Here is a 13,736-nt window from a genome sequence, read left to right as displayed (position 1 = left end):
TCCCTGCTTTCAGGAAGGGCTGACAGACAAAGCAAAGGAGAGACACAGAGAGAGATACAGTGGCCAAAAATGCCTACCAAACTGATTTGATTTTATCACTTTTTAAACATTTAGGAAGAGAGCTAAATGAAAGTTATTGACTGAGTCTAAAATTATAGAGGAGGCAAGAGACAACCAATTGCAGGTACCTCCAGCTTCAGTTTTGCATTTGACTCCTCCTCTCTTCTACTGGAGTTAACTCCCCTCCTAAACAAACCATTCATGGAGGCTTGAAAAATGGCTGAATCCTCCATCGCTCGGCCCCCTCCTAAAAAAAAAGTGAGACAGGTACTAGAAACTGAAATTACCCAGAAAGGGCAATAATTACTATAGACAGAAGAGATTTCAAAGATAAAGTCCAGTTAGCTACCTATATCTCACAGAAAGACAATGGGAATTGAGTACTTAACTGTCACTTTTCCCTTTGAAATCTTGCTCCAAATCTTTAAAAGGAGAGTAAATAGCACAGATTATAGATTATGAGGTGAAGCTTTTTGCTTCTTAATAGGATCTTGCACTTGTTCCATGCGAGGAGTTCAACTTGCAAAATCAGTTAAAAAAGAATAACCACCTTTTGGCTTAACTTGGCTTCAAAGTTATTTAGCCAGATGTTCAAAAAATGGATTAAATTAACCCCATTCTCAACAGAAATGCCTGAAAACAAACTATGATGCCTGCTTCATCACAAATTTAATAGCACCTTGAACTGCTAATATCTGGAAAACTCCAGAGAAGCTGCTGTTTTAATATCATCTTATATATCCAGACTGTAAAGATTACCTGTGGACAAGCAATCCCCTCTGGGAGTTGATCTCCCAAGTAAATCCTGAAGTTGTCTTGGGGTCCAGCTGAGCATCCCTTCCACTAGAGGGCCATGAGACACCTAGGAACTGCCTAGATAAAGAGATTGAGGGAGCTTTAAAGAAGTCTTTGACTATGCTTCTTGTCATCTGGCCATTTTAATATTTCCCTTGTACTCACAGGGGTGGTGGATAGCTGACTTGCTTAGAAAGCAAAAAATAAAGTAAAATCTGAGAACTTCATCTAATAACACACTTTGCCAGCAAGCAATAAGGCTTCCATAGCATATATTTGAAGTGTTTAGATAGAAAGAATAATCTCAAGAGTCATTACCATAGGGAACTTTACATGCAGACTTCCACAGACAAGCCTACGGACACACTGCATAGTCAAGAAACTACATCTAAAGTCCATTCAATGATTAACAGATTTAAACAAACACACACAAAAATCTCCCTTAAACAATAAAAGCTCTTTTGGGTCTTTACTACTCTGTAGCAAAAAAGGATCTGCTTCAATTTACGTAACACTTACAAGTTTCCTCCTAAAACCCAGTGATAAACTGGGTCCCTGTGAAATCCTGTCTTCATCTGTCCAATCTGTCTACTGAGATGATAATTTCCTTAACAAAAAACCACAACAGAAGAACAAAAAAAACACCAAAAACCCCCACTTTGACTACTGAAAAGCAGCTTCAAACTCCAACTGTAATAAAATTCTTAAAAGGATAAAGAAAGTATCGTAATACCCAAAGAAACGTATTATTTTCTTGTACAGCATAATAAAAAGAGGATAAATAACACAAAATGGGACAAACCCACTGTTTCTTGTATCTAGCTTTATTCTAGAATAAGAGTGCTATTGCTCGTATACTTCTCAAACTGTCTTGCAAAGTAAGAGCAGCACCTCACTGAGATGACTGGTCCCAATTCGTTCCAAGCATAGCAGCCAGCATACGCCTTTCTAACACAGTCTGCCTAGAGCTGATAACAACAAAGTCAAAGCCCATGCCTAGTATTTCAGCTACTTCATAATTTGAAAAAGATGAACAGCTGTCAGCCAATGCTTTTCTTTAACTTTAGCTGTCTTACCACCATTCTTGGTCAATCTCATGAGCTACCTGAGAAAAGGACTTCACTAGACAGTGCTGCAGAAATCCGGAAGTGGCTGCATCAAAAAGGAGCCTTTCACAGTTCTTTTTACTTCTGGAGAAACACAAGCCAGACACTTCATAACCAGTTTGTGGCTCAAAGAAACTTTTTTTGCATAATAGTCAAAAGAGAAGCACAAAACTGATTTTCTATATACCTATAAAAATCAATCTAAATCTTATGTTTCCTTTAAGTTTACTATCACCCACATCAACATCTGTTACAAAGCCACTGGCAGGATGGCAAAGCTACCACTGCTAGAATGATTTTGAACCTCTGAAGATCCTAGAAACCTGGGGAAGCATGCAAGAAACCTAGACTCCACTGTAGAAGGGGAGCAGTGGTTCATTAAACCAGGCACACGTCCTCTGGCATGACTGGAAAGATCTCATGATCCAGCAGGTTCAAAAACCTACTTTTCTACTGACTGCTGCTGTCTGTCAATAAAGGAGGAGAGATCATGAACTGCTTCAGGCTAGCAGACTCTTTTTCATTTGGCCAAACATGAATTTTTACTATGGATTTCAGAAGAGCCCAGAAATATAGATAAGGTGATGACTTTAAAACCACACTAATCAAGACTGTCAAGGAAAGCAAGGTATGACAGACTGATTTTATTTTTTTTCCCCATAGAAGTACCTTATTTTTTACCATTAGACAGAGAAAAGCACTTCAACAGTTTACAAGAAATGAGACTAGAAGCATAATTCATCCACACAACTAACCCTATAGACCAGGGATAATCACTATATATTCACGTTAGTATATGCAAGAGACTATTTGATTTGTTTTAAACATGTGAAAAGCCATGTGATTTTTCTAATGAGTTTTCATTCATGATCATCAGTATTTCTGATATTCTAAAGTGGGTGTAGGATCTAGAAAGCTACTAAAAAATTTGACTGCACCCTTAAAAAGACTGTTTCATGCTGTTCAAGAAAATGAATGCGTACATTTAGTTTTTAGCATATTTCTATCACTTGTGGCCTAGCAAAATAGGCTCTGGCCATCTTAATCACGTAGGAAAAATGGTGAAAGATCAAATAAATATAATTATTTAATATTTTATAAGTGTAGATTTACAGCTGTATTTTCCAGCATGAACACTATCTGTAACACTCTTTAAGTGGAAAATACAAATATGTGAAAAGAAATTGAGTAAAGAATTCTTTTTCTAAAAGTTAATTCTTCTCTGACACCACAGCAGAAAGCTTGGGTGAAGTACATCCAATTTGATGCACAGAGCACTGTGGAAGCAATGGACCAAAACACATTCAGTAGGTGCACCTTCCACTGCTGGAGAGGCTCTTACAGACTCCAGGTCTGTGGCATAAACTCCAACAGCTGCTTGGCTGGTCAAACATGTGCCAGGCATGGGCTCTGTTAGTGCTGCATCCAGCTTCATCAAGAGGTCTGGTAACCAGGCAACTTAAAAGTTCTGATGCAAAAGAGAGTCGATTTTCTTAATTTACTCCCACTGGTATTTTTAGGCCTCCAACTTCCTTACTGGGAAGGTATACTAAAGCACTGGTCATCTCTCTGGAAGAGGACAGAGATGTCTCACACCTCACTCCAACAAACAGAGTTACCCCAGAACTTCACTAGAAGACATTCAGTCAGATTTCCAATTTTGCGTGCAAATGCATGGGTCTTCACACACGCAGTCTGATGCACATCTCACTCCCATATATTTGCACATAATCATCAGTAAATTATTTACATGAGTATTTTCAAAGGTGCAGATTTAGTGGATAGGTATCACTGTTAGGAAAAACTGATTCTCAAATGAAACATTAGTGGCATGGCTTTTACTTCATCTTCATGATCCCACCATACCCACAGGAGTAATCTATTATTGAGATTTATCATAGGCTTTGTTATTTCTGCATCAAATCACTTACAATAAAAACAGACCAAGTGTTTACCTTTATATTTTGAGCATCAACATTAGCTCCAGCTTCTAACAGAAGACTAATAACCGTAGTATTTCCTGCTAGCACAGCCCAGTGCAATGCTGTGTTTTTGTGATATTTGTCTCCAAGATTAACAGAAACATTAAATGTAAGTAGTAATCGGGTTGGATCCACACTAGAAAAGAAAATTCTTGTTAGATCTACAGTACATGCAAAAACATTCCAACGTATTATTAAGGAGTTCAATTTCTATAAAGAACATTGAGCAGTTACACCATGTAATAGCAAAGTCACATTTTTTGCTGGTAATTACGAATGACTCAAATCCCTTTCCCATCAAAGAGCAACTGTAATTCTGCTGGCTTTCAAAGGAGCTCAGCAAGACAGTTTGTTCTGGGATGTCATGGAATTGTATTACAAATGTGCTTCATTTTTAAATTTACCAAAACCAAACTATTAATAGGTTTGTAAAAGCATACACATTATTATATACTTGATGGATAACAATCAGAGTTCAAAGTATGCTATATTTCTACTTCACATTCTAACAGACAAAAATAAAGTAGGGTAATAATGTTGGTAATAGAAGGTATTTGTAAAAGCTAGCCTATGTTCCTTTCAACAATCAATGGAGATGGGCCCTTCTGAGCAGGAATTAATTCAGACAAATTTGCTCTTTGGAGAGGTGTTATTTTACACCAGCTTTTTCCAATCATCTCCACAGGATTATTTACATTTAAAACTAAAAGTTCATATTAGTGAGCACTTCTCATAATATCCTCTCTTTCTTGAATAGGTCATCGTACTGGTTTTGGCTGGAATCAAGTTAATCTTCTTCATAGCAGCTCCTGTGGTGCTGTGTTTTGCATTTGTGACCAAAAAAGGTGCTGGTAACACACCCATGTTCTAGCTACTGCTGAGCAGTGCTTGCACAGAGTCAAGGCCTTTTCTGTTTCTCAAGCTGCCCCACCAGAGTGTGGGCTGGGGGTGGGCAAGAAGTTGGGAGGGGACACAGCTGAGACAGCTGACCCCAACTGACCAGAAGGAAATTCCAGACCATACAATGTCACGCTCAGCAATAAAAGCTGGGGGAAAGAAGCCGGAAGGTGAGAACTTTTGGAGTGATGGCAACTGCCTTCCCAAGTAACCATCATGCATGATGGAGCCCTGCTTTCCTAGAGATGGCTGAACACCTGCCTGCTGATGAGAAGTAGTGAATTAATTCCTTATTTTACTTCGCTTGTGCACACAGCTTTTACTTTACCTATTAAACTGTCTTTATCTCGACTTGTGAGTTTTCTTAGTTTTACCCTTCTGATTCTCCTCCCCATCCCACTAGGCAGGAGCATGCAAGTGGCCATGTGGGGCTGAGCTGCTCAGTGGGGTCAACTCACAACCATCATAAATAAAGAAAGTGGTCATTGTGGAAAGAATATTGACTAGTTAAAAAAACAAACACTTAAAAAAATCAAAACCAGGCACTACTATATGTCACTTAGTGAATATCAAGAGAAAGTAAAAACTGCAGTGAGATATTACCTATGTGTTCTATACGCTGCCCACATTAAAGGTGTCATTCCATTTTGATCCATCATATCTACATCCTAAAAAGAAAAAAAAAAGTCAGTGAGATAAGCAGGCTCAAGATCCAGTAGATACACGGTTTGCAATGAACACGGTATTTTAAGACTAACCAACTGAAACAGAGAAAAACTGGCAAGCTTCTAGTACATAATGAAATCATATTTTAAAAATGAAAACAGACATTAACACCACCATTGCAAAAATATACCATTCCAATCTATTTTGGATACTAAGGGACAGCCATGCTCTATAAGACTAGTAATTTCTATCTTACTATTAATCTTCGAAATAAAAGATATATATGACAGTGTACTATTACACTCAAAAGCAGGACAAAACTAAAATAACATGCCAATATTTAATAAAATACTTCATAAATTAACATAAATACCATGGCCTGAATCCCACTGAATGCTAGCTGCATCAATTTTTCCCCTTGCAAAGCAATTTTTCTTAGTTCACTCAGTTCCCAAGGTATTTACCTATCTGGATAGCAAGTCAATGGATGCCAGAAAGTTTTAAGTTTAAACAAAAGCCATTAATAAAACAATCTACCCAAAAATAAAACTGATCTATAATCAAGTGGTGACTGAACTGATGGCTTAAAATAATGTTAAAAAAATTTTTACGTATAACAGATCATAGCCACAGAATGACAAAACGGCACCATCCAGACAATTCTCTTGGATCCATCAGAAAGAATCTAATACCTACTGCATCTTTCCCTCTTATAGACCCCTACCTCACTAACACAGAATTTGGTAATTCCTAAATGCACGGAGGCAGATGAGACTCTCAAGCACGTGTGGGCAAGTTCCACAGACCACCACTAAAAAAATTACTCTAAGCTACCTTAATGCAAGACCTGAATAGTTTTCCTTAGAAGCAATAGAGCTATGTCAGTATTTCTTATGCTGTTTCCCTCAGTCCTTACAGGGAAAATTAGGTTGAAAATGTCTCAATAAAGCCTTTTGCTACAGAAGCTCCGGCAGTCTGACAAAGGTCCAGTCCCCTGGGATCGCTGCTCATGATGCTGCTAACCTGACACAGCTAGAATTTTTCCAGAAAAAACAACTTAGTTCTTCCAAATAATTGGTTTTAAAACATCTCTAGCTTGCAGATAGCTTTACATTTCTGAATTTCTACTCTGTTTAATTGAAAAAAAAATTAAATCAGAAAATTTAAAAAACAGCTGATGGAGAGGAAAGAGAACCATTACTTTATTTATTATTTATTATTTACCCAGGATTCAAATCTGTTTGCCTGTAGTACTTGTATAGATCAGGTCATTTGGAGCCTACTAGGACCATGCAATCATTGGCACTTCCTTTAACCTCCTATTGTTGAAAGCATGAAGGAAATGGGAACCACAGCCTAACATCAAGTTCATTCATCCTTGAGAAGCATGACTGATTCAGAGGTCACACTTGTGTGAACAACGTATTTTGAAGAATGTACAAATTACTGTGACAAGAACCATCACTCTTTCATCTTAGATTTCATATAGAAAAGTAATTCTTCGCGACAGCAGGGACCTCATTGCCTGGATGTAAATGAAACAACTCCTTCAGTGATTTCACTTGGCAAATCAAAACTACACTTCGCACACTAAGTGATACACAGCTAAAGAAAAAAAAAAAGCCATGAGCTCCAGACTATTCCCTGCACATAAATTACCTACATAAGCTACAGTTATTTCTCATATCAAGCTGCAATGTGGGCTGAAGCAGATTTTTTATTTGAAAAGGAACTTTAACAAGAGGCAAAACACTTAAGATTGACTTGCATAGTGTACAAACATAGTTATGGATAGCAGACGCATGCTCCTACAAGCCTCTCATCCAAAATTCCTTGTTATTTTGCCAAATCATTACCACAACCACACAAGTGGAACATTTCAGAAAGGAAGCTCTGTTGCTGCTTTTACCAAAGGCCCAAGGCAAAAAAGGTAAACCTTCAGCAGTAGGTAGGTATTGGGAGATTTTCCTACTGTTGTGGTGTGTACCAACAGGCATTTTAGCATTTACTTCTTGTTTAACTCTTGGCAACAGGTCAATCTGATAACGCTTAGTACCTATGCTGTTAGGACACAGTATGAGTATTGCAAGAACCAAAGATTTTGACAATAAGCGATGAAATGATTAAAAAATGCATACTGCTGTCCTCTGTATGTCTTCTAAGTGTGAACTCTGTGGACCACAACTGGCAATTTTTTCACTTGTTTCTGAAATAGAACAACTCTGGTCCTGAAAGAGAACAGCTTTGCATATGCAAAGATAACCAGGCTTAATGATAGGACACTAATGACAGATTCCACAGAAAGCTTTTGGAGGCAAAAATGTAGGGGAGAAATAGCTCCTCTCCATGCAGGAAGCTCTAGCAACTATTCTGCTGCTTAACACTACTTTCTGAAAGCACTATAGGTGACAAAGTAGGATTCTGAACAGCAGCTTGAGATCAGAGCAGCATTTAGGCTTGCCAGGACATTTAACAAGCAATGGTCAAACCAGTACTGTGATACAATACGGCCTTTTCAAAAGCACAAGAAGTATCAAGAGATCCCACTTACAAGTACATTAAATTGCACAGAAAGGCACCAGGAATTTGATCCTCTTTAGAACCATTACTGGTTATTTCACAAACCACAGACCTTCATAGAAAGACCCATCCTGCCCCATTCAGTATCCTATTCTCCATAAGGAAAAGATCTCTTCCACATGGACTGCTGCCCAGGGAAAGGGAAACTGGCTTCTAAAGAGATGACATATTTAAAAGCATATAGTAAAGAAGATTTATCAGGAAGGGAGATGTAAAGCTGAAAGCATTTACTAATTTAGGAAAGACTTGCGCTAGTTATTCACTAGAAGCAGAGATTTTGTAGGATTCTTGTGGAATGAACCACATGCAGACTGACAGACAGATCATCAAGCAAGGTAACACAGAACTGACCCTACCTTGCTGTTCTTCTAAACAACCAAGGCTCTGTTCTGAATACTCTAGTCCAAACGCAGAGCCAGTTTTGACAATCATGAGGAATAAACATGACTGGACTTAAAATTCTGTAAGTAATGTACTGTAGGTTGGGCCTAGGAAATAAACACTTGGTTCAGTGTCTTACATTGGCCTGATCTGGGTGGAGAGAAGGATCCTCAGTGTCAGCAGATGAAACAGTGCTTATGAGCACTGCTCACAGCCTGCAGCACCAAAGTAGCCAAGGCTGCTGGTACCACACTGGCATCTCCCAAGCTGGATGCCAACTACTCCTAGGCCACAGCTCAAGGAGGGTCTATGTAGCACAGGAGAGTACAATAAAAAAAATATATGCTTGATGAATAAGTGCAAGTTAAACTATGAAAGTGCTAGTTAAACTACGAGTGTGAAATAGTTACACTATAGTTTTAGCTCCAGAATACTTCTTACGACATGGTTTTGCCCTACTAGCTACTTTACAGTCACTCATTATTTGTGATTAAGGTAAGTTATCTTACACTTGCCACCAGATGAGAACATATTATTCAACCATCTGACATATCATATCCATATCTTAACTTACTCCAGGGTGTTGTGTTTGTGTATGGCTTGCCCTAATCTGCTTTTAAGTAGCTGTAGGCACAGTGTCAAGCAATCAAGTAGTACAAGCATCCATTTTGAACATTTTTAAGTGCCTTCCAGCTCTTTTCATTTCCCTCCTCCCCAATTTTTTAATTTTTTTTTTTAATAATGATCTTACCTAAACTTGGAACTGTGCTATAGATTCTGTTGTTTACTATCTGATTATATTTTTATCACGTACTTGCCCCAGGCTTGATTTTGATCCAGGCAACCTACTGACACAAACAACAGGAGCAAGTTATGATACAACCAGGTATTAGTCTCTCAAACTTCAGTAAGAGACACGACTAAATAAAAAGCAACAGCTGTCAGCCACTGCTGCCTCTTGGCTGAGTAATACTTGCTGGCACGAAAGTGGGTTCGGTTCCAACCAAGGCCAGAAGGCACCTCTCCAAGCATTCTTCCCCTACACTAAATTCTAGAAGGTAGAGGACTGGACCCGAGCCTCAGATGGGAAATTTTACCATTGGCTGCTGCCGCCCAGGAGCAGAGTGAAGCAGCAACACTAAAGGTGGGTTCCAGCCACATTCCAGCTTGTCCAAGGACAAGAAGCAACTAGGAGCAACTTCTTAATGTACCAGTTCTCTACAGTTATGAAAGCTGGGTCTTCTCTGGTCATGCAGGTCCATAAATGCATCAGGATGAGAACTAACAAAGCACAACAGCCTACACTGACCTTTACTTTGACATTTATCTAGTTGTTATTTATACTAAGGTACTACAGTTAGGTTTAGAACAAGGGCAAGCCCGCTCTTTGGATATAAGTAAACCTGGTCTCTGTAAAGACAAAAGGGGAAAAGACATGCAAGCAGTATATAGATTAGTATATACGGTAAGCCCATGTAAGCACAAGTGCAAGTTTCCAAACCTAAATCATGACATCATAAAGGAGGTTAAAAAAAAAAACCCACAAAAAAAGGATTAGTGACCTCATATGTACTTATTAAAGGATAATAAAAAAATAGAACCCTGTATTTCCCACAGCTTCTAAAGAAACTACGTAGTTTCTGTAATTGTATGTAGTATAACTAGAGAACTGAGTTTAGGGACTGTTATTACAATGCTATTGATATTACTGTATTTTTAAAATACCATATTTTAAACATCCAAATCAATACATAATTTTAAAGCTGAACTTTTTGAAGTGCTTTTTAAAATTACTGTTGAAGTTAATTCAAGCTCACAGCATGGAAAGGACACCAGAATCATACTTGATAACACTAGGGGCATTTAATAATCTCCTGTTTAAAAGCTATTGATAAGGAGGGCTGTTTCCAAGATAAGAGGTTTTAAATTTTAAAGCAAGTTTTGTGTGTTTATGTATGTACACATGTAAAGACACAGCTTCTTTCGGACTGAAGTATTACATGCTCAGACAAATAGGACATAAAATCTGTATATAAACATGAGGACAAACACATTTACAGCAAGATTTCTTAATCACGGTAGAACATTTTAAAGGCCACTTATACCTCTCATTAATGCTACGCTTCAAACAAGTTTGCACTTCTGTAACACCTGCAAGACTTTCCTGGTAACATAAAACCCACATACAATTATATATACTTTATGAACAAGATACAAAACTTGTTCCTGATGAAAATGCATTTCTCTCCAATCATTACCTCTTAAAAAATAGCGATTATGTATGATCAGCCTCTTCTTGTGCCTAGCTTACTCTCTATCATACACTAAATACTGTTTTATCAAACAGGAGTAATAGTTTATTTTTTAACATGTGCAGGCACAAATAATTTTCTGCAGCAAATTTAGTACTTGTTTTACACAGAACAAACCCACTGATTTAATAGTCACATTCTACCTGGTTCACTGGATCATATCTCACTTGCTATTTGAAAGAATAAGTAGAAAACAGAAGTGTGAACAGAATTAGTGAAACTGTAAAATGAGAGGAAGGCTTTGACTTTTCTATATGGTTTAGAAAGTAAATTAAATTTGTGCTTCAGGCACACATCCATGGGTGAGTAAATCCACAAATTATAATGCAGGGTGAGTAGCAAAAAGGTGAACACGTTTTTGAGCATACAGAATGAAGGACGGGAAACAACGAGAACAGTAACACATGCTATAAACACACTTTACAAATCTAGCAGTAATATAAGAGGCTAGCAAGAAGGTTTGGAGTTTATTTTTTATTTACATATGCATGTAATCAGTAACAGCAATAAATAAAAGTTGTGGACTCAGGCGTAAAAGAAGAGATGACCAATGACAACTCTGTCATTGGATTCTTCACTCACAGACCTGAAGGTTCTGTGAAGAACTCTAAAATATCTGCTATCATTACCACTGTTAAGATGTAAAGACTAAATCCATAAGAAATAAAGAATGGTAGAAGAATAACTGTTAGAACTTCCATATACTACACTAGACAGATATGAATTCAATCCAAAGTACTCAGACCACTGTTAAAGGAAATTAAGTTAGCAGGTGGCACACCAATACTGCGTTCTACAGGAAAAGACATTGAATTATGTTTATGTTTAGTCTGGCAAATATTTTGCATTTCCTGAAAAACAGGTATAAGTTTCAACTGTTTTCCTACTCTGAGTAGAATCTATTTAAATACGAAATTACTTAAAATTTACCTGTCCCTTTGCTATCAGGTAAGCAACAATTGAAGTATGTCCAAACTGGGCAGCCAAATGAATACAGCTACATCCTTCTCCATCAATTAGCGACGGATCTGCCCCATATTTCATCAGTTGTACAACCATGGATAAGTGACCCTGTCTAAATGCAACAAAACACAAAAAAACCAGAAATAACTGAATAACTATACAGAAAAATACTAAAATTTGAACATGGGAATACAAGAAATATGTTTAGCAGTTAATTACACTACTGGAGCTTCCACACTTTGAAAACAACAATTGTCATGATCTGATCCTGACCGGAGTAAGCAAACTCATTCATACGTGCAAATTCTATGCAGCCAATACATTCATCACATGCAATTTGCTTAAGGATGTTGTATAGCAACCAGCCACTAAACAAAAAAACCCCAAGGTATTAGTTCAGAAATTTATTCCAATTTAACTTCTTCCAATCCACATACGAATCCTGTTATTTTAAGAGTTCTGACATGAGCAAAAAGACCTTTCCAATCTGTCAGAAGCAGCTTTGCACAATGCTTCACAGAACAACAGATCACAGCTATGAACAGTAGAAAATTTAATCAAGCTTTTGTGCTATTAACTAAGAAATTTGTGATCTGTAACAGAAAGAAATATACAAGCTACAATCTTTAACAAAGGCTAACAAGCAAGTCCTCATCTTTAATAAATAAATTATTTTGATATATTAAATGTTCTAAAAGCTGATTTTTTTAAGTCCTCTTTTGCAGCCTACACTTAAAAATATCAATATGGACAGTGTTCCTGTCCCGCCTATTTCTAGGCAGCTGTCTGAAGCAGCAGCTAATTCTCAAAGGCTGTCTCCAATTTTCCCAGCTATTCATCACTCTCAGACCACCTTCTAAGTCTGATTTTAAGTGCACCTTTAAAAAAAATCCACACACGTAACAGAACACTGCAAGGACAACGTCACACAAAATCATCCCAAGCCCCATCCACAGAAGTGTTGCTGAGCTTCAGAAGACTGAAAAAAAAAGAAAAAGATCTCCAAAGTAAACCAAGGTGACTACAGACTAATTTTACTTTAATCCTTTTCCTATCACAGCAATCACCTTCCTCTACATCAGGAAGAGATAAGGCAAAAACTGAACTACGCGCTGAAAGCTCAAACACACCACATTCACAGTGTGCCCAGTTATCAGTGACTGAATTACTTCTTGTACAAAGTAATCCCATAAAATACAGCAATTTCTTAAACCAATTGGTAGCAGTTTCCAAGTTAAGCAAAAACACAGGAAAAGAAAGTTCCAGAAGGCTTTTCCCCACCTTGTTGCCCAGTGAAGCGGGGTAGAATTTAGATCTCCTCCAAGCTGATCAACGATAGCACCTTTTGATATGTAGTATCTGGAATAACCGAAATAGTAAACATTATCTCTTGTCCTGGTTAAATTTAAGTGACACACATTAAGCATGGTTGATGTTATCCAAAACAGGCAGTCACAGACCAGAACCTTTCCTTGACTTCATAAAACTTTTCTTTTTAAAGGTCATGCACTTACATTCAATTTTCTGCCTTTCTGATGTACACTGGGAGAGCAGGGATGCTTTCTACTGTGTTTTAAACATGCTATTTCCTAGCTTGTTTCTAAGGTCAAAACAAACAATTGCCATATATATTAGTACAAACTGTGCTACCACAGAAGTATTTAACAAAATGGATTTTTATAAAATATTTCGGGGTTGCTGCAGAAAAAGAATTCTGACTTAATGGTAAAAGAATATGGCAGACTGGCATATTTAGAGAATTCTTGCTAAATGACAAAATTCTATACAATTCAACGTGCAGCACGTATCATCACAGGAACAGCACTGCTGAAGTCATTGTTCCAAGACCTCAGGCTTCAGTTACGCATTTAACCAAGTACTAAGATATTTACATATTTCTCAATTGTTAGTAATCAAAGGACAAAAACATCTGAGTATTTAAAAAGTACTTCCAACTGATGGGCTAGAAATTATTTTTTCTTCAAGAACATTCC

At 37.5% G+C, this 13,736-nt stretch overlaps 1 protein-coding gene across 1 annotated transcript in view; it reads right to left on the bottom strand.

Annotated features, from left to right (window-relative positions):
* LOC104548119 (palmitoyltransferase ZDHHC17) overlaps positions 1–13,736 on the bottom strand; it is a gene marked incomplete at its 3' end in the record, with an annotated part of 33,585 nt that overhangs the window by 4,965 nt on the left and 14,884 nt on the right. The window contains exons 3-6 of the mRNA XM_010194043.1: positions 13,024–13,101; positions 11,710–11,854; positions 5,444–5,508; positions 3,917–4,079 (exon numbers count right to left, since the gene is read on the bottom strand). Of these exons, the coding sequence (XP_010192345.1) occupies positions 3,917–4,079; positions 5,444–5,508; positions 11,710–11,838 (357 nt within the window). The remainder of the gene's footprint in view (positions 1–3,916; positions 4,080–5,443; positions 5,509–11,709; positions 11,855–13,023; positions 13,102–13,736) is intronic.

The sequence above is a fragment of the Mesitornis unicolor genome, unplaced genomic scaffold (genome assembly GCF_000695765.1).
Source record: "Mesitornis unicolor isolate BGI_N332 unplaced genomic scaffold, ASM69576v1 scaffold30701, whole genome shotgun sequence".
Classification (NCBI taxonomy): domain Eukaryota; kingdom Metazoa; phylum Chordata; class Aves; order Mesitornithiformes; family Mesitornithidae; genus Mesitornis; species Mesitornis unicolor.
The sequence above is the reverse complement of the archived record's forward strand: the minus strand, read 5'-3'. Positions and strand labels throughout refer to the sequence as shown.